Raw genomic sequence first — 23,210 nt, forward strand, 5'->3', positions numbered from 1 at the left:
AGCATCGGGAGTGAATCATTGACAAGGACACCAATGAATCAACTTCCAATGTAAACATCTAACCACTCCGCTAATGACTGGGGGAAGAACGATCTCATCCCGAGGATGAGTAAAACTTCATTCTCACGATAGGAACAATCTCATTTAAACCATTCGATATTTAAAGTAATTCCAGCTCATATTTTCAGCAATTCACGTATGCTTCATATCGCGATCTTGATTTGCGTCGCCACGCACATCGAAAAGAATCGTTCCATAGACTTGGCAGCACAAAACTACTGTCGAGGAACCTTGTGCATATCATGAGATGGAGTCATAGCAACGGGTCGATTGATCCATGAGGATCTAGGTAATTTCTTCACCGAGGCTCCGTACGGTGTCTCTCGAATCGTTCCTCGATCTACTCATGGCACAGCTAGTCCGTCGATGACTCCCTAAACCGAACAACAGCTTCGGAAATTGAGACTAGAGATGAAACGAATCAACGCCACGATCTAGAAGCAGCAAACTTCAGCGGCGCTGCTGCCATTATTGCATATCCTCAACATCGGTCACAGCCTCCTCGATCATGAGGCAATCGCTATCATTTCCTCTATCATCCTCCGGAACCTCGAGCCCACGTACGGATGAGTCACTGACGTCACTTACTCCACGATTCGGAAAGTGTCCGCAGCAGACATTCCTCAATGCATGGAGTGAGGTTCCGGCTGGAACAATTCCTCTTGTCCCCTCCGATGTGGGCGTATCCTCGCCGCCTTGCCCTGTAGTGTTCTTTTCTGCGTTTGAGTCGCCGCTTATAGTGCTTTGGGTTGTTAGCGCCTCAATAATGACAGATCGGACAGCGTGATCATCCGAGTGACATATTGAGGTAACAGAAGACACTTGATGAGCGGGAACAATTTTGGTTCTGTCGTACAAATCTCTTGCCACGACTCTCGAATCTTTTGCATTGATCGCATCATTCTCATTCTTGCATGTGCTGACCTCGGACTTGACGGTTAATCTTGCAGATGAGTGCAATCTTTCGCAGTGCCGCTTCAGATTGTAGCTTCTCACCGTCCCGTAGCTGCAGAAATGACACTCGTACGGGAATCTCGGGGAACGATGAGAACTCGTTAGATAATGAGGCAAAGCCCTAGAAGACTTTCGAAGGCAGGCCAGCTTTTTGTTGAAGCGAATGAGCGACCTACTTGTCAGAATGCTTGTATGAATGCTCTTGGGCCTGTTTGCGTCGCTTGAACAGAGTTCCGCACATGGTGCACTGGAAATTGAAGTCCCCGCTCTGATCCAAGCGGATTATCAGTTTCGATGGTATGATCTTCGCAGCATCGGTGCAGTAGATCAGGAGACTCCCGGCTCCATTGATTCGTCCTATAAAACGGGCACGTCAGTGAGAGCGAGGTGACATGAAATCGCTCTCGAACCACAGGGAGGAAGAATCACGAAGTGAGAAAGATGGAGCATGCATTTGATCGGCGGGATCAGCCGGTCGTTGAACCAGGCCACTTTACGAACTTCAGGCACCTGAAATTGACGAACGTCGAAACTATTACTCGGAGAAATCCGATACCGCGCATTAAATGAGCGAAAGGATTCCTCTTACGACACGCTTCCGCTAGAAGAGGCTCGCGCGACATGATCTCGGTCATAGACGATCGTCAGTTGACACTTGCTGGAAACGAAATTTCTTTCTGGCTCGGACACTGAAGAAGAGCTCCCGAACATTGTAGACTTTGGAGAGCACCGACATTTCGCCCACCCCATTCCTCCGCAGGGTTAGGTCAGCTCCCTAAGTATAATGATCTCTGGATGCTGATTTCAATTGGATCTCGTACGGAATTTCCTCGGCGATCACGAGGGCTCGTTGTGCCGGCGGAGCATCGAACAGCTGATCGCTTGGGATCTGAGGGGAGATCGAGAAGCTCCCCGGGAAGAATAATTTCTCGTTTCTGTGCACACGAGGCAATCGAGCGGCGTGCCAAGGATACGTTTCCAAAAAAGTCTCGGTGGAATGCTTTGGAGCTCAACCTGCTCTCAGGTCCTCCTAATAAGGGAATAGTATGTAACCGTGTGCCGTGGGAAAAAGGGAGGTAGCGACATCGCGATGGCGGTTCCAGAGGGTCTCCAACAGCGAATTGACTTCATAAACCAAGACTGGTGTGAACGGCTCGCAAACGTCGTTTTCCTCCTCGGAGAAGTTTCTTGTTCATTTTTTCGATGTATCGGCGCTCCGCCTGCGAGCTCACGATTGGGGTGAATTGCAGATCTGGAATCCGGATTCGAATATCTGTGTCTGAAGCCTGTGACATATATCTTTTGCGGAGAGTCAAGCATATTCACCAAAAGGGATTTATCGATGAAGGCAGAATCCCTACCCCCGGCGGAGAAACGATGTGATGCGCGTCACGTTGCATGTGACTTACTGAGATTCGGGAATCCGGTCCGCTGCTCAGCGAGAATGGGAAGAGCTCGCTGATCATTTTGAAAATATCTTGTCAACTCACCGCGCAGTGCAGCACGAGATTCAGGCTCTCTACCCGCAAATCATTGAAATTCGCGGGAAGTGGCGGAGAATGAATTCGGGAGCAAAAGCTACCAGATGAGCACCACGAAGCGTCAGTGTCTCCCACTCGGCCGCGGACTCGGGTCCCGAACGACTCATGATGCCGCACTGAGAAAAAAAAACATTTCCCTCGGAGAACTTCACTGCGTATCCGATGAAGTTGGTTCGTCATCGATGTATGTCTCGAGGTGGTGATCGAATCGCGCGCTCGGGCTGTGCAGAGCTCCTCTCTTCACTCAAATGAGCACATGCGCACGGAGTGGCGCCACGATCGATCATAACGCGCGGGAGGTTGACACATTTAAATAGTTGAAGCGTTTTCACGGTTTAGCGATGAGGAGAGGGCGTTGCTGTGCTCTGCATGAAGGAATGCGTCTACGTGCACTCAGCATTACCTTGGGGGTTATGAGCGAAAATTGTCTCCCATCCTGAGTATCCGAAGCCCCAGTGACGGGATGCAAACTCGAGTTCGGATTCTGAAGACGGATTCTACCTGAAGAACGGGCCTGGTCTTGGCTTTCGCTCCCGTCAGAAAGACCCAGCCTCGAGAGGGCATCCCTGGCCATGACGAATATATCCCGATCCAACATAGTGACAGCCATGTTCAGCGGATAACGCACGCTTTCAAGACCTGGTCATTCGCAACTCGCATCCTACGCTACAATTGACTTTCCTTCTCATCAATTCTTTCCCCCAATCTCCAAGCTTCTCCAGTCCTCGCTCTTCTCCAGAACCACTGTACTTCAACCGTATCTCTGTTGATCACTGTTTCTCTCCTTTTCCCACCGCTCATCATTGTCCTCTTTCTATACTTCCCCTGCCTAGCCTTCGCTCTCCCCTTGGTTTTCTATCCTCAATTCCTCTCCTTCCTCCACTCTCTCTTTGCTCCTTTCTGTCTTAGTCTCCTCTTCTGAGTCATTTCGTCTTCTACCCACCACACTTCTCCCGTTTAACCGCCTCCACGCCTTTCCATTCTGATCACACTCCATCCTCTCTATCCTTCCAGTCTCTGCTCCCTCCCGATCTCCTCGCTTTCCCGTTGCCCCGCTCATCCCCCAGCCTCTCACATTTTACCGTTATTCTACCCTGCGTGTCTCCCCTCTCTCCGCCTTTCTTCGAGAGCTCGGATCTTTCCTCGTTTCTGTTCAGCTCTCGGACCCCCACATGACTGCCATTCCTCCCGTTATCCCGACTGTATTCTTCTCCCAGCTCTCCTCAATTCTTCCGCTTGTCGTTGACTCCCGATTCCTCCTCTTTTTTCACTTACCCTCCTCTCTCCGCCGTCTCTCTTATTTTCTGAGTCATTTCGTGCTCTCCCAGAGTTTTCCCGCTCAACTATGTGTATGCGTTCCGTCCGTCTATATGCGTTCCCATTCCGTCTTTTCTTCTTCGTCTCAGATCTCTCACGTCTCTTCGTCTCAGATCTCTCATCTTCCGCCGATTCTCTGGGTTTTCCGTTCTCCTTCTGATACCTTGGTGTCCCATACTCCCCGAATATTCTCCTCGACCTGTTCCCCTTTTCTTCCCCGGAATCCCTGATATCTCCCCGTTTCTATCAGTCTCTTCAAATCCCTCATTTTTCCCCGTTCATCTTTCTTGCCCCCTTGCTCATATTGACCCCTTACTACTCTCGGTTCTAGTACTCATCTTTCCATTTCTCTCACTCCCCTATCTCTCCCGGTGTTGACTCACTCCATACTCGATTGAAAGCGATCGAAGACGACGAAGAAAAGCGGAGGAAAAATGGAGCTCACGAGGAATATATTGATAGGGATCAAACGATATATGATTATTATGATGATATAATGTGATGCTGAATCCGGAGCTCGTTCAGATTAGCAGCGAGAGAGTCAGGATCTGCTTTTGCACAGAATCAGTATGCATCACATCTGGAAAGTGAAAGACTCCAAAGTCCCGAGATCGAAATTTTATTGATGAGTACCCAATGTGAAATTTTGCTCGGTTCTGATTCCAGCGTCCCATCCAACTTGGACCTGATCATCGAGTTCCTATACTTAGGAGACCAGACACAAATGTAGAAACACAGGCGCAGCTTCATTCGTCGATCCTCTTATTCCTTAAGCAAGATTCGTTCGGATGTGACGTCCCTTTGGAACGTAGAGCGAAGATACAGCGCCAACCAGAACGAAGAAAACTGCGCTCCAATCAAGCTTCGATGAACATGAGATTATTTGCATCGAGGGTTCGCATCGTGGATAAAATGACGCATTCGGCTCCAGTCAGGCCTTCATTTCTCGCACCTCGCTGTCTTTGACGTAGTAAAGATCCCTGACCGAGACAGGCAGAGATGTCGTCCACATTTCTTGGCAATCGGTCAGTGCAAGCTTGGGGAGATCGCTACTGACTGATACGAGGGATGAGATTTTGATCGCATTACGAGACTTCCGACCTACTCCTTATTGCTGCGGTTAAGTAGTAGGTAGAATCCTTCCACGTGATCCGTCGGATGAAAGAGTTCATATACGAGATGATCGATCATCTCGAGCACGGCGGTTCTTCACACCAAATCGTTTTCGGAGTCATCATATGCGTATATATATATATATATATATGTACAGCGGAAGCTCGTTAAGACGGCAGCAAGCTCGACAAGTTCCCGGGTACGAAGGATCTTTGCTCCCTGCCTCTGCCTGGCTCGCCTTTGAGATAGAGTCGAAAAAACATTAGGTACAGCGAACAGTCGTTACCACAAAAGCGTCTTGCCATTTCCATTAGGCTTGTTATATCAAGCTTCCATTTGGGCAGCGGATTACTACTCATCATAACTTCTCCGTGATAATCTGGCAGGCGGGATTCCCATCGGGCTCACATGAAATTATGGCTCCTGGCAGGCTGGATAGAATACTAGTGAAACGTTGTTCCTAGCGTGTAAAAGTAACCTATGTCGTTTGCGAGTTCAAAACTATGCCTGATAAGGTACCTAGCTGTTTCTCTACTTCCCTCATGAATGTCATCCTGAGGTAGCGATTGCCGACTCGATCGCGATATTCCTCATGAATTCATGAGGCCTGGTACAGGAGAGGGTCGACGCGAGACGCTTCTGGGCTTGCATCTCGAAAAGAAAAAACTGTCCAGGATAGAGCGCTCCGGCACGGATCGCGTGCGTGCAGGCTCGAAGCCTTCGGATCAATGAACGAGCGAGGTGCCGTTGACTCGTTGTGGGAAAAAGGACCCGCGACCGAGGCTAGGCCGGCAATTAACAATGTGCGCCTCCGGATTAGGAGTCTCTTCGGAAAACATCAAATCATGAGGCCGGTTGCAGCTGCATTTTCAGCTGACATCGCGGAGCAGTCAGAGTTCTGTCACGGACTCGTGGTACGATGAGAGCGTTACACATTACACGCACGAAAATCTACCCCGTCATCTCCCACGCGGAGCGGTTACTTCAATCAGGTTGACGACGCACCGACGCAACACGTGAGCGGTTCGAGCCTCCTTCCAAGCCGACTCGGGGTCCTCTCAGGATTCTCGCATCGAAGTGAATCGAATGTGTGAGTTTATGATCGCACTCCGATTCCGATCGCCACGCTCCAATTAGGGCTCCCCCAGGGACTTCCGCCTAAATATCGCCGCAAGAGAGCTGACAATGAGTCTGCTCCGAGCCCAACTAGACTTGTGCTGCTCGTAAATTGAATTCACTGGCAGGATTCACAGTGCTCGAGCTCATCCCTTTGTGGAGCCGGTTGCCGGCCCGATCTCGCCATGGTGTCGTGAGATCACGGAGTCGCTGACAAAGAGGAGGGTGATTTGAGAACTGTGTTAGCGCATTGTGCCCGGTGAATATCGAAACTTCAGGTATCGAACGGTGTATTCGACTCGCACTTACTTCTCGGAAGCTACCTTCAGCCATGATCAGGTAATATATAGCCGTTACAGGGATGCACATGACCGATGAGGCGGCCAAAATGAAGCCGACTATCTCCGCCCACCATGGATATTTGTATTCTTGATCCGAAATACCCGAATAGCCCGCGACCGATGACACGACGATGACCTAGAGAAAAAAGCGCTATATGACTGCTGCTGGGCAACTCGTTCTCCATGTGAAATCCAGGAGCGGCTCTCATTGAGAATTATTGAGGTGATTACGGAGGGAGGTCGCTTCGCTGAAAACTCACCAGTATGAATATGGGAGCGACGAACATCCAACAAAATTTCCAGTACACGCCTACTTCTTTACCGAGCATCTCACGGATGTCCTCGGAAAAACGTCGGATGCCTGCGGAAGCGGAAGCGGAAGCGGACAAGTTACGGGTTTACCATCATCCGTTTCATGGAGGACCCCCAGCCACCGCATCAGATTGGTTTGTAGATGAATGGAGATTCTACATTTCTTGAGCTTAGAGGGAGCGCGGCGCGCACAATAAGAGCCCCTCCGATAATGCCGCCGCAGCGGTCGATTCGAAAGGCGACGGATGCCACGAGGGGGCGCTCTTGGTCAACACTGCTTTTCGGCGGGAAAAGATGATCGGGCAGTTTAGCGCTTCTTTCCGGAAGCTTGATCGGCTTATAGAGAAGCGTCGAGTAGGCACTCCGAGCAGTTTTCATTCTTCTCCACTGTCGATATGCGTCCACCGATCGTTGCACTTTAAATTTTTCCCCGCAATGCAACCTGGAAGGCGTCTAAGGGACTGAAGTCCGCCTACATACGCAGGCGAGGCTGCCCCTGCCAGGGTGAATGCCTGATGATGATCACACCATTTGTCACTACCTCAGACAATCTCTGACGATAATTACCGGTTCTGAAGGCTCAACGATTCGACTATATTTTCGATGCTGCGCTCCCGCTTCTCGGCTAAGAGCTCGAAGTTCGAAAGGATATCGGAGCGAACTCACCGTATATCCACGACACGGCGACTGCCTCGAAGAAAACCGCGATAAGAATCGAGTAAGTCGCTGCAAACTGATCCAGGAGGTTGACGACGTAGATTCCACCCTGTGAACAGAAATATTCATGGAAACCCCGTGGTTTTGCTTCCATAGGTGGGTCGTGGCGGAGAGCAGGCTCACCGAGGTACAGCTTAGGAGTCCCACGATGTAATAGAAAGAGAACAGCCCGGCAACGAACCACTCCCGGTATCGTTTCAATAAAGGGAATTCGTCCCCGATTCCAGTGATCACAGCTTCACTCCCGCCAAACTGCGAATAAATGGGATCGCGATTGGCGCTAGACAGGAAAATGAGTGATTGAAATGCAATGTGTCAACTTAGCCGTTGGAAACGGATGAGAAGTCACTCACAGAACTATCGAGCCCGATGGTGAGTAGCATCAGGAAGAACATCACTGAAAAGAAAGTCGATCCCGGCATTGCGGCGATGGCTTCCGGATAAACTATGAACACGAGTCCGGGTCCTTCGGTGGCGACTTCTCTGATTTCCACATTGGCCCTGAATGACAGCGTTTAGTACAGAGATTCTTCGGCTCCTGCTCGACGTTTGGAGGAGGAGAAGGGGCGAGCAATCAAATCAAGGAATCTCACCTGTGTGCCATGAAACCCAGAACCGAGAAGATCACGAAACCAGCCAGGAACGAGGTGGCTGAATTTATGGCAGATGTGAGCACCGCGTCTCGCAGTACATTGTTGTGGAACTTGTTGTACGACGAGAAGGCTAAGAGAACGCCGAACCCGGGGCCCAGGGAGAAGAATACCTGTGTCAAGCGTGCTCCATTTGATATCGTTCAGCCGGGAAGACTCCCCAGTTTTCCAGTGATTAGCGACATTCAGATAGTGATTCGGCAGATTGTCTCTCGTCTCTAGTCCAACCTGTGTGGCAGCGTCCACCCAAACTTCGGATGATTTGAGCACACTGAACTTCGGTGTCAGATAGTATCGAATGCCTTCATAGGCTCCGGGCAGAGTGATTCCACGGATGAGCAGGATGAATAGCACAACGTATGGGAACAATGCGGTGAACCAGACGACCTGAGGAATGGGAGATTGCCCACATGACATTATATCTTGGCAAGCTAGCCCACTGGAGCTCCTCTCGAGAGCCGAGGATGGCATGTCAATATATTCGGCTGTGAGCTTGGATTTCGTTGTAAGATACCCGATGCTGGGCCTTCGCTTGCGGTAGCAGGAAATAGAGTCGACGGTTTGATTGAAATGGCCGCGCGAGACATTGAGGACGACATAGGCAGAGAAAAAAGCGAACTTCCTAGGTCACTTCCGGCGTCGTTAGGCTCGCTGGCCGGATGGCAAGGTTCCCTTGTGAACACCGAGGACCGGTCTCGGGGACGGCAGGAGTTCTTATCGAACGACATCGTTACAGATGATTTCAAAGATCAAAAACCTCTGCTTTCGCGGTACGCTACCTTTCCCGAAGTCGAGATTCCTTTCCATAGCGAAAAGTAGCAGATGATGTATACAGCGAGTAAGCACAGCGCGTTCTGCCATTGTACTGGTCCCAAATTGTCAAGCCCGACACCGTCCTCGAGCCGGTACAGATGACGCCTGGAAGCACAATAGTCAGCCTTCTCTGAGACGCGGGCGAGTTTAAGGCGAAAGCGCAGAATAGATTCCGCTAATCGAGTAGTCGCTCGTACCCGGAGCGACAAAAGATACATGATGCCCTTCGAATGAGCGAAAGCGCTAATTGCCTAGCGGGCCTTGCATTCGATGTGGTCCTGCTGCAGAAGAAAGCAACTGCCCGACTTGACCTAATTCCTTCAGGCTCTTGCATTTTCTCCTGTTACATGAGGTCAATTAGCATCTCCGAACTCGACTCGTTCAGCATACCCACAGCTCACGCATCTGGAGTGAAGGTTTTCCGCGCCCTTCCTAGTGACTGAGTTCGTTTGTCTATCTCCGTTCCTCCATTAAACTCGGCCGGTCTTGCTGACTCCTCAATACGATCGTCTCAGTCAGTGAGTATGGGATCGAGAGCCTGTATCTGACTATGATATCCGATAGGACTCGTGTGAGCCGCACCGGTCAAGCGAGAACGACCCATGATTCACGACCGGATCCCACTGCTTCTTTGTAAGCCTCCAAGCGCCTCTGGTGCTCTCCGGGGATAGTTAGCCGCGACCAACTGTCGCGTGGTTGACGCTTTCGGGGGACTAAATACAGGTCGGAAGGAGCAAAGGAGCGGAAGGCATTGAGGTGCAGCTTAGAGTCTCGCTCCGGGGAACTTCCTGTTGCGAAAGCTGAGAGCTTGAGGTGACAGGTCAACCCGCTTGTCCGCTCACTCCGAGAGACGCTGTGCTCCCGAATAGGAGAAGGTGCGTCCGGGGACTCCGGAACGGAGGCAGAGTAAATGGAGAAGGCCGACGTTCTTCACTTTTCTGCGATTTTTTGCGAACGATCATCTTCTGGATAGCATCTGGATGACTTGACGACCAAAAGCTCCAACTCCGACCAAAAGCCGTGAGGCATTCCGCCGCCCCGACGTCTCCCACGCTTGATGAGCTGAGACCTAACCACTTTTCAGCGCCAGTCTCCTCCCCTTTCGGGCAGTTAGTTATAATGCCGACGGGTCACTCTCCGAGTCAGCTGTGGGCAGGCTGCGTAACAGGTGGGCTTTGCTTGATGCTGGTGAGAGAGCACATCGTACGAGTCGGCGATTTTCCACTCTAACGGAGAGCGATCGCAGCGCCTTATTAGGTTTTACTTACGCGACAGAACTTTTATCCATCTGGCTGGCCAACAGCCACCTGTTGCGTACTACGGAAGCTATCGCATCATGCTCCAGTGGGTCTCGCAAGGATGAACGCGGCCGAGTCGTCGGAAATAGTCAGCTGTACTCATGCAGGTCCGGGAATCGCTACGGACGGCGGGACTATCCTTCCCTTTTCGATAATCTTCGAACGTCCCGGACCCTCGAGTGCCAGCTCATCGATCTACAGAGTATAACGAGAATGAACCATGATATCGACTCACTTGAAATACTCTTGCGCAGGGCTTGTAAATCCTCGACCGCCTCTCGCTTCCACGGAGCAGTTTCCGGTATTCCATTCGTTGTCGCAGGATGTCCACGGCAATGTCGTCGTGAATGAAGCCAACAAGTAGTACAGGGCCCAGGCAATGATCACATTGTAATAGAAATCGACGTAGAGTGCTATCAGGACGACAGTGTATCCAACACCTTCGAAAAGATGCGAGGAAAACTTAAGGACATCATATTAAGTACGGATGAGCTCCAACCCCAGGCTTGGATTTTCGCTGGGAAGGGGCGCGCATCGAAGTTTCAGCTATCCATATACTAACAAGCTCTGACGAGGAGACGAGGAACTCTTCTCGAGCCCCTCGTAGTGCGTCCTGCTCATCCCCTCACGACCTCGACTTACGACCTTACTACTCTTGACTTTCTCTATTCGACTATCGACCAGGGATGGACGCTCTCACTGGCCTCCGTGGGACACTAATGATGGCGACGATCTCTTTATTCAAGGGGATGATGCGAGCGGAAACAGCAAATGGCGGTGGGTTGAAAGTCGCAGAGTCTTCGCAGCGTTCTTGACTTCTCAGACGCGGCTGTCAAAAAATGCCTCGGCGCAGAACGAAGACAGCGAGCAGAAACCTTTCATTGTGCCCCTTGCAACTCATGGGACGCCCTCATTTGTTTACCCAAAAGATGAGGGTGGACCGGAAAATTTCTTTGTGTATCTCCCGCCGGAGAGTTCCACACGTATTATCCTACCGGCAAACATTCGGAGCTGTTCGACTTGTCGCGATTGACAGCTTTTGGAAGCAATAAAAAGCGATTGCAATTGCTTTCATTTTTGACGTATTCATTCCCCTTATCTGTCGTACGCCCTCGTCGGTATTTACACGAACAATTCGAATAGAATCGAGGTCTCCCATCCCAGTGCGATTCTCCCCGTTGGATGGTAAGGAGAGCGAAAAATATTCCCGGAGGTTGCCAGCTGAGATCTTGCACCGAACGGTGGAGCACACATTTTGAAAAAGCTCTTGGAATGAAGGATCACACAATGGACGTCCTCGAGATAAGCCAGCACAGAGGAGGATAAGTTAGGATCAGGATTAGAAGGAAGAAAAGCGAGAAGTTGGCCGCTCGAGCGACAGCCGAGCTGGGCGCCTAACCAAGACCGAAGCTGGCGCTCGCCTTGCCGTCAGGCTCCCCTCGGCAGCTGATTTGAAGCTTCCCATAAAGAGAGGCTTACGTTCTTTTTAAGGAGAATCCAGAGGAGTCAGTCACCGCTCCACAACCGTCGCTCCATCATGACATGATGCAGCATTTTTTTCCGAAAACCCTCTAGATCATCATGTCGATACTCCAGGGATGGCGATCCTCCAATTCAGCGACCGAACTCACCTTTAAGGAGAGGGACGAGCCGACCCCAACACGTGATTGCGCCTTTCCGGTGGAACTGACCCAATGCCAACTCCATGAAGAACAACGGAATGCCCCCTACTGCCAACATTATGCAGTACGGCACGAGAAAAGCCCCTGTAATGAACGGATCATGATGTCACATCTTTTGTCCGCCTTGGAGCCAAGAATCTCCACTCCGAACAAGCGATCAGCTTTGCCGATTTGTCAGACATCGTCATCCTTAGTTTTCCCAAGTAGCGGAGGCTCACTTCAAGTGATAGCGGCGGTTCGCCAATCACTCGCATCTCTTGATGTCTCGAGCCGGGAATGGAGCCAAGGGCGATGCCCTTTCAAGCCGGAACCATGCTCATGCCTAGCATGCGATCCATCGCGATAGCGATGAATGGACATTGTAGCTGATAGGGTACAGCGAATGCGCTTTTTATGCGAACCCATCCCTCTATATGCATATGCATCCGGAAACTTCCAAGCGTTCTAGTCTACCCTTCGCCACAGTCTACTCTTCACACGCCTGCGACAGTGAAACTCATTCCCGTGCGGGACTGCGTCACGTCCTCAGTCGAGACCAGAATTAATCCCCGAAAACGATAGAGTCCACTTGGCGTCTCTGTTCGCTCCGAAAGTGACACGTGAAATATTCCGACCTTGACGGCGAAACCGATACCAAGGGATACGATGCGGACAGCTCGGGAAGCTAAGTGAGCGGTCTGCGAGGATCAAAGCTATCTCTTTTTTCTGTCCCCCCTACTCCCTCCGTACCAACCATTCTTCGGCGCGGCATCGACAGAACTCGACAGAAACAAATGAATCGCGTAGTCGCTTTTTACATGCTCGATCTATTTTCGGACTGTAATGATCGTCTCGGCGGGTTACTAACATTATTTGAGGGCCTGCTGCCGGCACTAGGACCAGCGCTTTATCCATGTTGACTTACACTGACACCGGAATAATGATTACGTCGCGAGCGTCGGCGACGCTTATGTTAGTGATTCGCGGACCACTTGAACAATGGAGCTCATGTTCGCCTTCGAGAGCCTTGGTTAGCCAAGCGGATATCTAGGTAATAATATATATTGATTTAGCTTTGGGGAGAACGGCTTCCGGACCCTGGCATGACTCGATCGCATGCGGCGCCATCACCCCAGGTCGCTGGCAGATTCCGCTAGTATCCGTGATTTTCTTTCTTTGCTGCAATTTACAGAGTACTACTTCAGAAGAGTCCCCAGACCTGATCTTCCACGGCGGGGATCTAGCTGGACCAGTGACGTTCGAAGAGTAGGACTTCTACCCTCTCTCTTTACTCATCAGACCATCCTCTGAGCCCTTATGATGCGGATCACGAGTCACGAGTCATTCGGAGCTCAGCTTCGTGTCAGATTCGTGACAGTGAAACCAGCGAGATATCGGATTCTCTCGACAAATAAAATGGGGAAAGCTTCGCCTGTCCGACTCAGCACAAGCCGGGAGTTTATTGAAATAATAATTGTAGTCAACTCCTGCATCGAGCCTCTGAAGGTCTCTGCATCCTACAATCTGACGGATCAGAATTGCTGTACAACATCATTCATCTGGCAATCGTCCACCTCCAAGTACGCCAATGGCTAATATAAAACTCTGGGGAAGGGGTGGGGCAAGAGAGCATTTTGGGACATGCCTGTATAGAGACCACCTCCGCCGCACATCATCCCCACAAATCTGAGATGGGCCGATGGAGAGTCATCGTCCCGCAATCATGCGCACAATTGGTTCGTTCGCTCTCACAATAATTAAGCGCTCACAAAATAATACTTCTCCTCTGCGCGGAGGCAGTTCGGCTGATCGGAGACAAAAACGGCTGCCGCCAAACACTAAGAGTCGTCAGGTCTCACAACGACAACATTTCCCGCCGCATCTCAGAACACTTGCAACCATCAATGTAATAGCATCGCCCTTGCATATATTGATTTCATACAGTAAATGGGATTCCTAAATATTAAGTGGTGGAGCCGAACGACACGATAAGTCCGAAGAACCTTTAAAAATCTGCCTGCCTTTCCATAGCCTATTCAGCCTTTTTTAGACCTATGACTCGAAGACTTGGTATCGCGACAATAGCTGGAAACTATCCCCATACAGCACGCTTGAATTCATCCGGTCCCATGAGGAGCTTAGGGGTTTCTGTGTGCTGGGTTCCGAGAGCTCCATCCGATATTCGTATGAAACATCGTCACGTTTCAGTATGCTAGCGCACTTTTCGATTCTCTAAATCTTTCTTTCGATTTTCCTGCAGGCTGCCCATGACGTTATGTGCGTAGGCTTTCAACAATCGCCGTGAATATCAAATTCGTCACCGGAGGAACGACGCGTCATAAGTCGCACTCGGTGATTCCGCGAGTTTCTTGTTGCCGTGATATTCCCTGATGTTCCCGCCAGTGTCCGGGTGCTGGTCACGGTACGGGGGCGGCACACGATATCAGTAAAGGATTTCTTCAGAGGTGTTTCTATTGCGGACGCTCTGTTTGAGGTGGAGCCTGTCGCCGACCTTATCGATGCACTCTAGCGTCATGTCGAGCATTTCCCGAGTGTGGGCGGCACTGAGACAGAATCGTACCCTTGACTCTGTCAGCGGTGTGGCCGGGTAGCCGACACCGACCGTGGCGATTTTCTCGTCCATGAGATCGCGAACGAAAGCCGCGATCTTCGATGGCAGATACAACATCAGAGGAACCACTGGCGAGTCATCGTTACCGTAGATGATGAATCCCATCTGCTTGAGTCGCTTGCGGAAATAGCGTGTGTTGCGAGCGAGTGTCTTCAACCTCTGTTCACCCTCAGAAGTGCTCATGATCTGGCGACACGACGCAATGATTTGTCTGGCTACTGGAGGTGCCATCGAGGCGGCGTAAGCGAAACTGAATGATGTAGCCCGGATGTAGTTGACCAGCGAGCGTTTGCCAGCTATGTAGCCCCCGGCAGCTCCGAAGCTCTTCGTGAAGGTTCCCATGAGAAGATCGACATCGTTGGGATCGGCGCCGTAATAATCGACGACTCCGCGGCCATTGGGTCCGAGCGCACCGATGGAGTGTGCTTCATCTAGATAGAGATACGCTTTGTACTTCTTCTTGAGAGCGATCACTCGAGGCAGGTCGATAATGGTTCCTTCCATAGAATAGATGCCCTCAACAATGATGAGGATTTTCTTCCAGGGTTCTTGGGTTTTCGGTTGGCCATAGCAGACAGCGCGTTCAAGCACTTTCTCCAGGTGTCGCATATCGTTGTGCTTGAATTTGCGAGTCACTGCTCCGGAAAGTTTGCACCCGAGACACAGAGAAGCATGGTTGAGCTCATCCGAGATGATGAGGCAACCTGGCCCCACGAGGGTGGGAATGTTGGTAGAATTCGTCGCGAAACCCATTCCAATGACGATCGCTTCGTCGACTCCGAGAAATGAAGCCAGGATGGACTCGACTTCACGGTGTTCGGCGTGGGTTCCCAGTTCGTGTCTGCTGCTACACAACGAGTAACCATTCGATTCAAGGCATTTTTCCACCTGGTCAGCGCAGTCACCCTCGTTCTCGGCGAAACCGAGGTAATTGTAGGAGCCGAGGTTGACGTACGTGGTTTTGGTCGGGAGGTAACGGAACGTCCAATTGTAGTTATCCGAAGTGCGATCGCGCAGCGTGATCGTTGCGCCAGGTACCGATAGTAGCGGGAGATTCCAACAATCACGGATCGGCCGGTAGATGTTCCTCGTATAGAAGGCGTCGAATGATTTATAGAGGGCGGGATAGCCCTTTCGGTGCTCCTCGATTTGGGAGCGTACTTTCTCTAGACCTAGGCGTCGGGTGACATCCCGGAGCGTTCCGAAGACGTATAGGACGAAATAACTGAATATGGTCGCGTAGTACATGAGCCATGGAATAGGTTCGAAGTCGTCCTCGGGGAAGTGTCCCTCACGGAGGTACTTGAGGTCACCCCTTGATAATTCATCGAAGCCATTCTTCTCACTCTGTCGCTGCTGCTGGTACTGGATCGAGGAGTCCAAGATAATCCGTTCATCAGTAGCCTTGCGACCCATCGCTCGCTGGTAACGTCACCGTGTTCGATTACACCGCAGGGGGCTCCGCCTACCGAGATCGCCGAATTCAACCACAAAGTTTCGGTGGGTATCCTAAATGATCATGGTCGCCTGCAGTAAGAGAATAGAGTTCGCGTCTATCGTTCCCGAGCGAATATGTGCTCTTTCTCGATCCACTCGAGGACAGAGACGTCGACTACGTCAACGCTAACAACAACAATAACGACGACCTGACTCACAAGCACGCGCTGGTTCACGAAAACACACTTGCTACCAGCCGCGTCAAGCAGTCAATGGGGCCGGTTAGCTCTCCAAGCTCACTCACTCACTCACTCGCTCGCCCGCTCGCTCAGTTGATCTCTCTCCTATCGACGGGAATCCGCCGAAGTCGGATAGGTGCAATTCCCTTTCATCAATGACAGCACTTGGATTCAGGTGACGTTAGACGTTACCAAGCCAACCGACGAACAGTCTCGTCGTGGAATCGAGCTTCTTCGTTGAGCACGACTAGAATCACTCGCTCCCGGAGCCCGTTCGAAGAACCAACTCGCGCATGGATTTTCGAAAAGGGAACACGGTTCGACAAGTCAATGACAACGAAAAACTCGTGGGGAGTGGCGAGCTTAACGAATTCGTGATTTCGAACGGCCACCACGAATCAGGCGAAGTCAGAGCGCTGCCGTGTTTCTCGGCCCGTGGTTGCTAGCAGGCGGTGTCGGCAGTGGTGGCTGGTGGTGGCACCGACCGAGAACGAGTTCCACTACAGGGTGCGGCACAGGGTTGCCTTTCCCTTCTTCTCTCTTACACCATGGGTAGCAGCTCTCAGCAGCAGGACGGTACGGCTGCCGGCTATTTCTCTCTTCCATAGGGCCGGCGTGGAGCGACACGAGCGCTTCTACAAGGATTCGTTGCGTCTAGACAGACTCTCTCAGACCTACAGGGTCGCATAGCGCGCTGCTGGCTCCGGTCCAACATCGCGTCGGTATCCTCGCCGCCATAATAACGTACAAAGCAGACGACGCCCGGCTCATCCGTCTCAGCTGCTTCGTAGATTGTGTCCTCCGAGTGGAAGTTCGCTGACACTTTGAAGGTACTTCATAGTCGGCGAGGGGAGACGTGCTCCCCCGAATGATGAGACGGCTTTCTCTGAGCTCCGCCATGTACTTCTGGATGGAGGGGGGCGACAGGGGGTGACAGGGGGCTTACTCGCCCCTCATTCGACCACTTCCGATATGTCACCGTCACTACGAGCGTCTGGGCGATAACATTCACTGAGGAGCGGCGCGGCAGCCGAGACCATCTCTGGAAATCCGTAATCGAGGGTTTCCGGGATCCGCTGAGGATTGGGCGTTCCAATATTATCCATTATTCCATACGGAGGAACTGCGACGACTCGGAAGATGAATGGTAGAAGAATTACCTAAGCGAATACTCATTGTAATAATACGGTCAATCAGAATTTCTGAGCGGTCTTTGGAGGCGTGCTCCATGAAAAAGTGAGGAGCACTGTCGAACCCGCTCATACGGGAGCTCGTGAAAAACGGAAATTTCCCCGTACATGTATGCGGTGCCCTCGTATGCATGACCGGTTTTGAAGCGGTTCCTGAAAGAGGAAACTTCGAGCCGGCATGCACTAAAATGGGATTCATGTGAAGATCATCCATGATGGAAGTGTTCGGAGGCTTGTATTGTAACATTCCGTTCATTTCTCGTAAACATCATCCATCCGCAACGATCAAGTTCCCAGGGGGCGCTCTTCCAACTGTGCCCTTCCGGCTGACAGCCCACTTCCTGTTGCGACAACCGTCCCGCAACTCCCTGATACGGCTCAAGACTCCGAAACTCCCTCGAATATATTTCTGGGATATCGGTGATGTCGAGCGGATACGACACTTCGGGCAGGCATCTGGATACCTTCCCTCCTGCATGTGACCGGGTCGTGAGTCGAGAGGAATAAAAAAATGAGCTGCATCTAGAAGAGCGAGCATCATTCTGAAACGCGTTAGGAGCTCGCAAATGTTGATAAGCTGCGATTGAATTCCTAGCGTGGAAGACTACTATCTTTCGGCTAATTTCTCCGCTCCGACCGGCTGAATTCGCTAATTGTTCATCGATATACGTCGCTCTACTTGGAGATATCCAGCGTACGCTCTCCGCCGCTCTTGAGCATATGTACATATATTTGGATCTGGGATCCGCGGATATCAAGGCAAATCGCGGATCTCTTGGAGGCCCAGTCGCGGCCACCCGCGACAACGTGCGGATTTCGGCCTTGATCGGGCACGGGTATTCGACCGGGAATCCCCCTCCGGGAGTGATGCCTGATAGGTGACACGCACGTCGCCGAATTCCGCCCCGACACACATCGTTTCCGCCGCTCAGGTTGGGGACGCACCTGGCGCATAGGCGTGCTGTGCGAGATTCTCCGGATCGAAAGCGGGGCAAAAGGTACGAGAGAAACTATAAAATCACTGATTCGCGGAAGAATTTCGACGCCGTCTCTCCAATTCGAAGCTCCCGCTGGTTTCGACGCCACGGGGGAATCTCCTGCGCTGTATGCCCTAACACAGAGGTTCTCAAACTTTTTCTTCCGCAGGAGTTCCGTAGGGGTTCCGCAGGTCGACTTTGGGGTTCCGCGCAATCCGCCACGGAACCCAGTTTGAGAAACACTGCCCTAACACATCATTGCCGCCGAACGTAGATAGAGAATCGGTGCTGGGATAGATCGTGCCTCCACCTCGACATCATAGGAGGAGAGCGATCTCATTGTCTCCTCAGCGCACAATCGATCTGAGTGAGAATTTCCCTGCAAACGCGAGCATCATCCTACAATCAATCGTCAGGAGCAGGGATGTTTGGAAGCTTCAAGATCTTTTCGAGGTTAATCGTGTGGGGCACCGGTTATGGGGACGTGTGATCGGTATTTCCGCCAGAAGGAATTTTCGGCGTACTGGGTTTCGGCTACCTCAACTTTCGGCGTACTGGGTTTCGGGTGGACGAATTTCGGCGTTCTGGGTTTCGGCGTTCCAGGTTTCGGCTGTCTGGGTTTCGGCGTGAAGGTTTCGGCTTACTGGGTCTATACCGGGGCACCGCGGAAGGCGGGCCCGGGCGGATTCAGCTCGACGGTCTTCGAGCTCGTGCTGATATGAGTTCAGACCAGATGTCGCCAACCGTTCTCGGACCGATAGTACAATATCGCCGATAGCGTATTATGAACACATAATTGAAAGGAGGGCTGCTCGACACGGAACGGAGTCGCCTGTCCGAGTTGTACAGTATAGACTTCCAGTCCTTTTCTGGTTCCGAGAACCGAAAGCTCATAGCCGAGCGGGGTGTCTATCTGTTCTGTTCTTCCCGTGGATCGCTTCAACGTGTTCCATGAGGACACCCGGGAAATGTGGTAGCGCAACGCCGTTGCGCTCCGACTTGCCAAGAGCTGTCCAAGAACTCCTGTCCGGCTTCTTCGATATGATTATTTGTTTGGGTGCTAGTCCGCGGGTTACGGAATGCTATTCACAGAAAAAAAAGCAAAATCTCTCGACTGTGCGCCTCGATCATGAGGACCTCTGTTGTGGAAAACCAAGCGGTGTACTCGAGGATGTATATGGATCTCGGGCGTCTGGAGATTGTTCCGCGCAGGTTTGTACGGCAGGTCAGGCATAGGTGTGGTGCGAGCAGAGACGCCGTTGAACTTCGTAATGTTGGAGAGTTACTCGAAAAATGTGATATCGATTACCTCAGACGAATCATCAAGCTAGACATATTGTTTGACGAAATGTTCTCGCTTCGCTCGAGAAAAACTCGTCGAGGTTTTGTGCTCTAACCGAAAGAGGATTCGCGTTCCAAGCTGGTCAACCACATATGCCCTTGGAGAATCAGCTCTGCAACTATAGTTTCATTTGTTTCCCTCATCTTTGCTCCCGGTAAACTCAGTTGCGAGAGTAGAGTTGGAAGCTGCTCTCGATCTCGCTCATATCATCTATACCGAATCATCATGAGCGTACTGTCGGTACTGATCTTCAACAATCGTAGCCTCTGACCTCTAGGTTATAATTATCCGGGAGGAGGGTTCTCTTTCACAACAGCGATCGGCAACGTGATCGGAAGGAACAATACACAAGCATCGATGTGTCTTGGAGGGCCAATAATTCTGAACGATTCGAGATCTTGTGCGCTCCGTTTCATGAGTTGGAATGCGTGTCCGTGGGCTTCTGTAAGCAAACGACGGTGCGGCACGGCGTCGTCGTCCGCCCGCGATTCCGATTCGCTCATAACCCAAGTCCGAAAGCAGGGGGCGATCTCCGTGAAGCCTCGACCGGAGAAGACTTTTGCGTCGTCTCTGTCGAGTTATCACAGGAGGTTTCGTATAGCTGACCCTCTTGCGGAGTGAATTTGGACCTTCAATGTCAACGGAATGCATCACATTACGGCATTGAGATAGAGGAGTTTTTTCAAAAGAATATAGGCGGCCCATTGGATCGAATCAATTTACAACAAAGCTCACTACATTAGAGGCCCACTGGCCTCTGTTACGGACGTGAAGGAACTCCATCGACAAGACTCCAGATACACCCGCGGGATTGCGTGCGGTATCGCGTCAGGAACCAGGTTGGAGGGGATGACGTTCAATGAAGCCCCTGTGATGCATTATTTTTCCTCTCGCAACGTCGAAGTCGAAGCTCGTCCGATTAAGCCAGATTTATCTTCCTCGATATTGGGACAGCTATTAACGAGCCGCGCGATGTCGGATCGTGTTAATTCCGAACGATAGTGTTATCAGTGGTTGCAACGACCAAGAAGTGTGAGAGGTTTGCAGTTTGCTTGATTGCTGGCCTGATGACGGGAGGCGCGATGGATGGCTGCCCCAGCTAGCCCGGCGGCTACCCGCCCGTCTGCCAGCCAGCCACCCGCTCGTCGAACGACCCATGATCAGGACCGACGGAAGGCCATAGCGATGGCGTCACAACTTGAAGAGACCCGTTAAAACCCAAGCGGAGGGAATGCTGCTCGAGCAAAGGGTAAAAATAGCTTTACACGATATGCAGAGGAGAGAAGGGCTTGCCTCCCGTACCCCTTAGCCGTAGCGCCGGCGAAAAAACATAAGAATTAGAGAGGACGGGAATCCAAGGGAGAGCTCAACCGCGACCTTATCCCGTAGAAGTCGACTTCGCTGATCATCTATTCTAGAGATGAGAGGAATAATGGAGCGAAACGAGCTCGAGATGAAGGGTTCTTCCGGGATTCGATTTCATGTACGATCTTCTCTGATTGCAAACGGGAATGCCATAAATCAGCATTGCAACCATCATCGAAGTCTCACAGCTCCAACGATGCGGCGCCACTTCCAGTTCGAGCCATCGATTCGGACATTCCTGGAGTGATCGAGTTCCGTTCCCAGTCGACTCACGACACGTTTTTCTCTGCTCGCGGTAGCAATTCGAACAATCACGCTGGATCTTTGCTGTGATCAGGACCGAAAGAAGACTCCTCGCTTGAAGCCTGGATCGTGAAGGAGCGTCCCAGCGTCGGTATCTATCGATGATGGGACATTGTCGAGTTTGCCGATTCGATTGTTCGCCATCAAGAATGACTGGAACTCCTGGAACGTCCGCATTCGATGCTCCTCCGAAAGGCGGTGAAGAGGGTCGGCCGACCACTTGCTCAATCTCGAGCATTGGTGGTCTTTGAGAAAGTCCGATCGCCAGACGGCTTCGAGGAAGCACGCCAATCATGTCATTCTCAGCGTAATGGCTACTATCCACTAGGCTTCCGACGAGACGGATTCCGTAAACGACGCGCCGAGGACGAAGACGATCTCCAGCACGGAGGACTCTCACTGATCGGACGCACAGAATTCCTAAGACAAGCCTCCGAGTTCTTGATTCCAGCCCATTGCTCGCCAATTCCGTTTTGAGCCGTTTGAATCCATTTTCGGTGTCGAATCCCCCTGAGCTTGTTCTCTCTCCCGTCCTGTAGACACAGGGTCAACGCTGCGCCGGAGCTTCGCGCCAGTTAAGACGCGTTTGTTATTAACTAGTTATTACTTCGCCGCTCCATCCTCAGTTCGCTCAATAGGATCTACCGAAATCCTTGTCATGCATAGCGAGCCGGAATCGAGATTGAATTCCTTTTAATCGTTTGGGATGACCTGAAACTCTTCGAAACCGATCCAGAAAGCGTGACGGATAAAATAGCCACGGTACAGTCCACAGAACACAGGAGACTGCGCCGGCAGTCGATATTCGGACACTCACCTCCACCGTACTTGTAACAAAGGTAGGGGAATCTCCAGACGTTTGACAGATCCACGGCGAAGCCAATCACTGACAGCAGGAAGTCTGCCTTTTTACCCCAAGTCTCTCGCGGTTCTTCCGTCATCGCGGTCTCATTCCTGTGCTGATTGGTCTGAGATGCCATCGAAATCATGATTTTTCTGATTTTGCTGTTGTCATCGAGCACGGGTTGAACTTCTGTAGATAAGTCCATGATGATAGATGCTTCTCACAAATCACGGAGTTCAGTTGGACCGTCGATCTGTCCGCCACTCAGTCGGTCGAACGGTCGGTCAGTTAGTCAGTCAGTCATCCGCGAGCTTAGCGAAACTTCATCAAAGTTCCGAATAGGCTGGCTAAGATGGACCTGAACAGCATCGATTCTTCAGCTGAAGTTTGCTTTTCCTGAGTCTTTTTTTGGTCTTCTTACAAGAGGTTGCACAGGAACTTCGTTCCGGCTTAGCCGAACTTCGCGGGAAATCAACGGGCTGAGAAGAGAACGCTCGGCAAGGAAGCTTGTGAGGCAGCGAGGGAGTGGAAGGACGTGGTCCCTCCTCCCTGTGGGCCACGTGATCACTTCGGCTCTGGGCTACCCAATAGCGGCTCAACCCCAACCTCAGCCGCCGGCTCACCTTCGTTCGGTAAGTTGCACTTTTTCGTGATCACTGACCGGGAACAACTTATTGGCGCGGCCCAGCTCAGTAGACCGATCGTTCCACCGTACCTACGTTCGTACGTACGTCCGTTCGAGAGACCGACTCACAACACACTAGGCATCTCACAAGAAAAACCGCCTCGACCACTTCCACCCGCGACGGCGGCGGCTATGGCTACATCAACTAACGGCGAAACGCACACTCGAACGCAAGACTGGATCAGTTTTCTTTCTTTTCTTCTTTGGACACACGCCCGCCCGTCCGCCTGCCTGCCGCCGCGACTGCTGCGACCGCTTCCTTGGAGTGCTGCCGTGCAGGAGCCAGTCTACCCAAGAGACAGC

The 23,210-nt window shown here is 51.5% G+C and overlaps 2 protein-coding genes across 2 annotated transcripts; both read right to left on the reverse strand.

The window, feature by feature from the left end:
* Positions 1–6,069: 6,069 nt before the first annotated feature.
* DAT (Sodium-dependent dopamine transporter) lies at positions 6,070–22,567 on the reverse strand. Its single transcript, XM_003737503.2, has 13 exons — positions 22,545–22,567; positions 22,196–22,332; positions 11,864–11,998; positions 10,468–10,672; positions 8,901–9,039; positions 8,350–8,508; positions 8,065–8,234; positions 7,825–7,972; positions 7,595–7,723; positions 7,421–7,520; positions 6,703–6,803; positions 6,411–6,578; positions 6,070–6,311 (listed from the first exon to the last, which is right to left on the reverse strand). The coding sequence occupies exons 1-13, from the start codon at positions 22,547–22,549 to the stop codon at positions 6,192–6,194; spliced, it is 1,716 nt and encodes a 571-aa protein (XP_003737551.2). The 5' UTR covers positions 22,550–22,567; the 3' UTR covers positions 6,070–6,191.
* On the reverse strand, positions 13,329–16,489 carry lace (serine palmitoyltransferase long chain base subunit). The gene has a single exon (XM_003737504.2). It carries the CDS (start codon positions 15,939–15,941, stop codon positions 14,337–14,339), a length of 1,605 nt encoding a protein of 534 aa, XP_003737552.1. The 5' UTR covers positions 15,942–16,489; the 3' UTR covers positions 13,329–14,336.
* Positions 22,568–23,210: the final 643 nt, after the last annotated feature.

Source organism: Galendromus occidentalis, unplaced genomic scaffold (assembly GCF_000255335.2).
Source record: "Galendromus occidentalis unplaced genomic scaffold, Mocc_1.1 scf7180000075563, whole genome shotgun sequence".
Classification (NCBI taxonomy): Eukaryota; Metazoa; Arthropoda; class Arachnida; order Mesostigmata; family Phytoseiidae; genus Galendromus; species Galendromus occidentalis.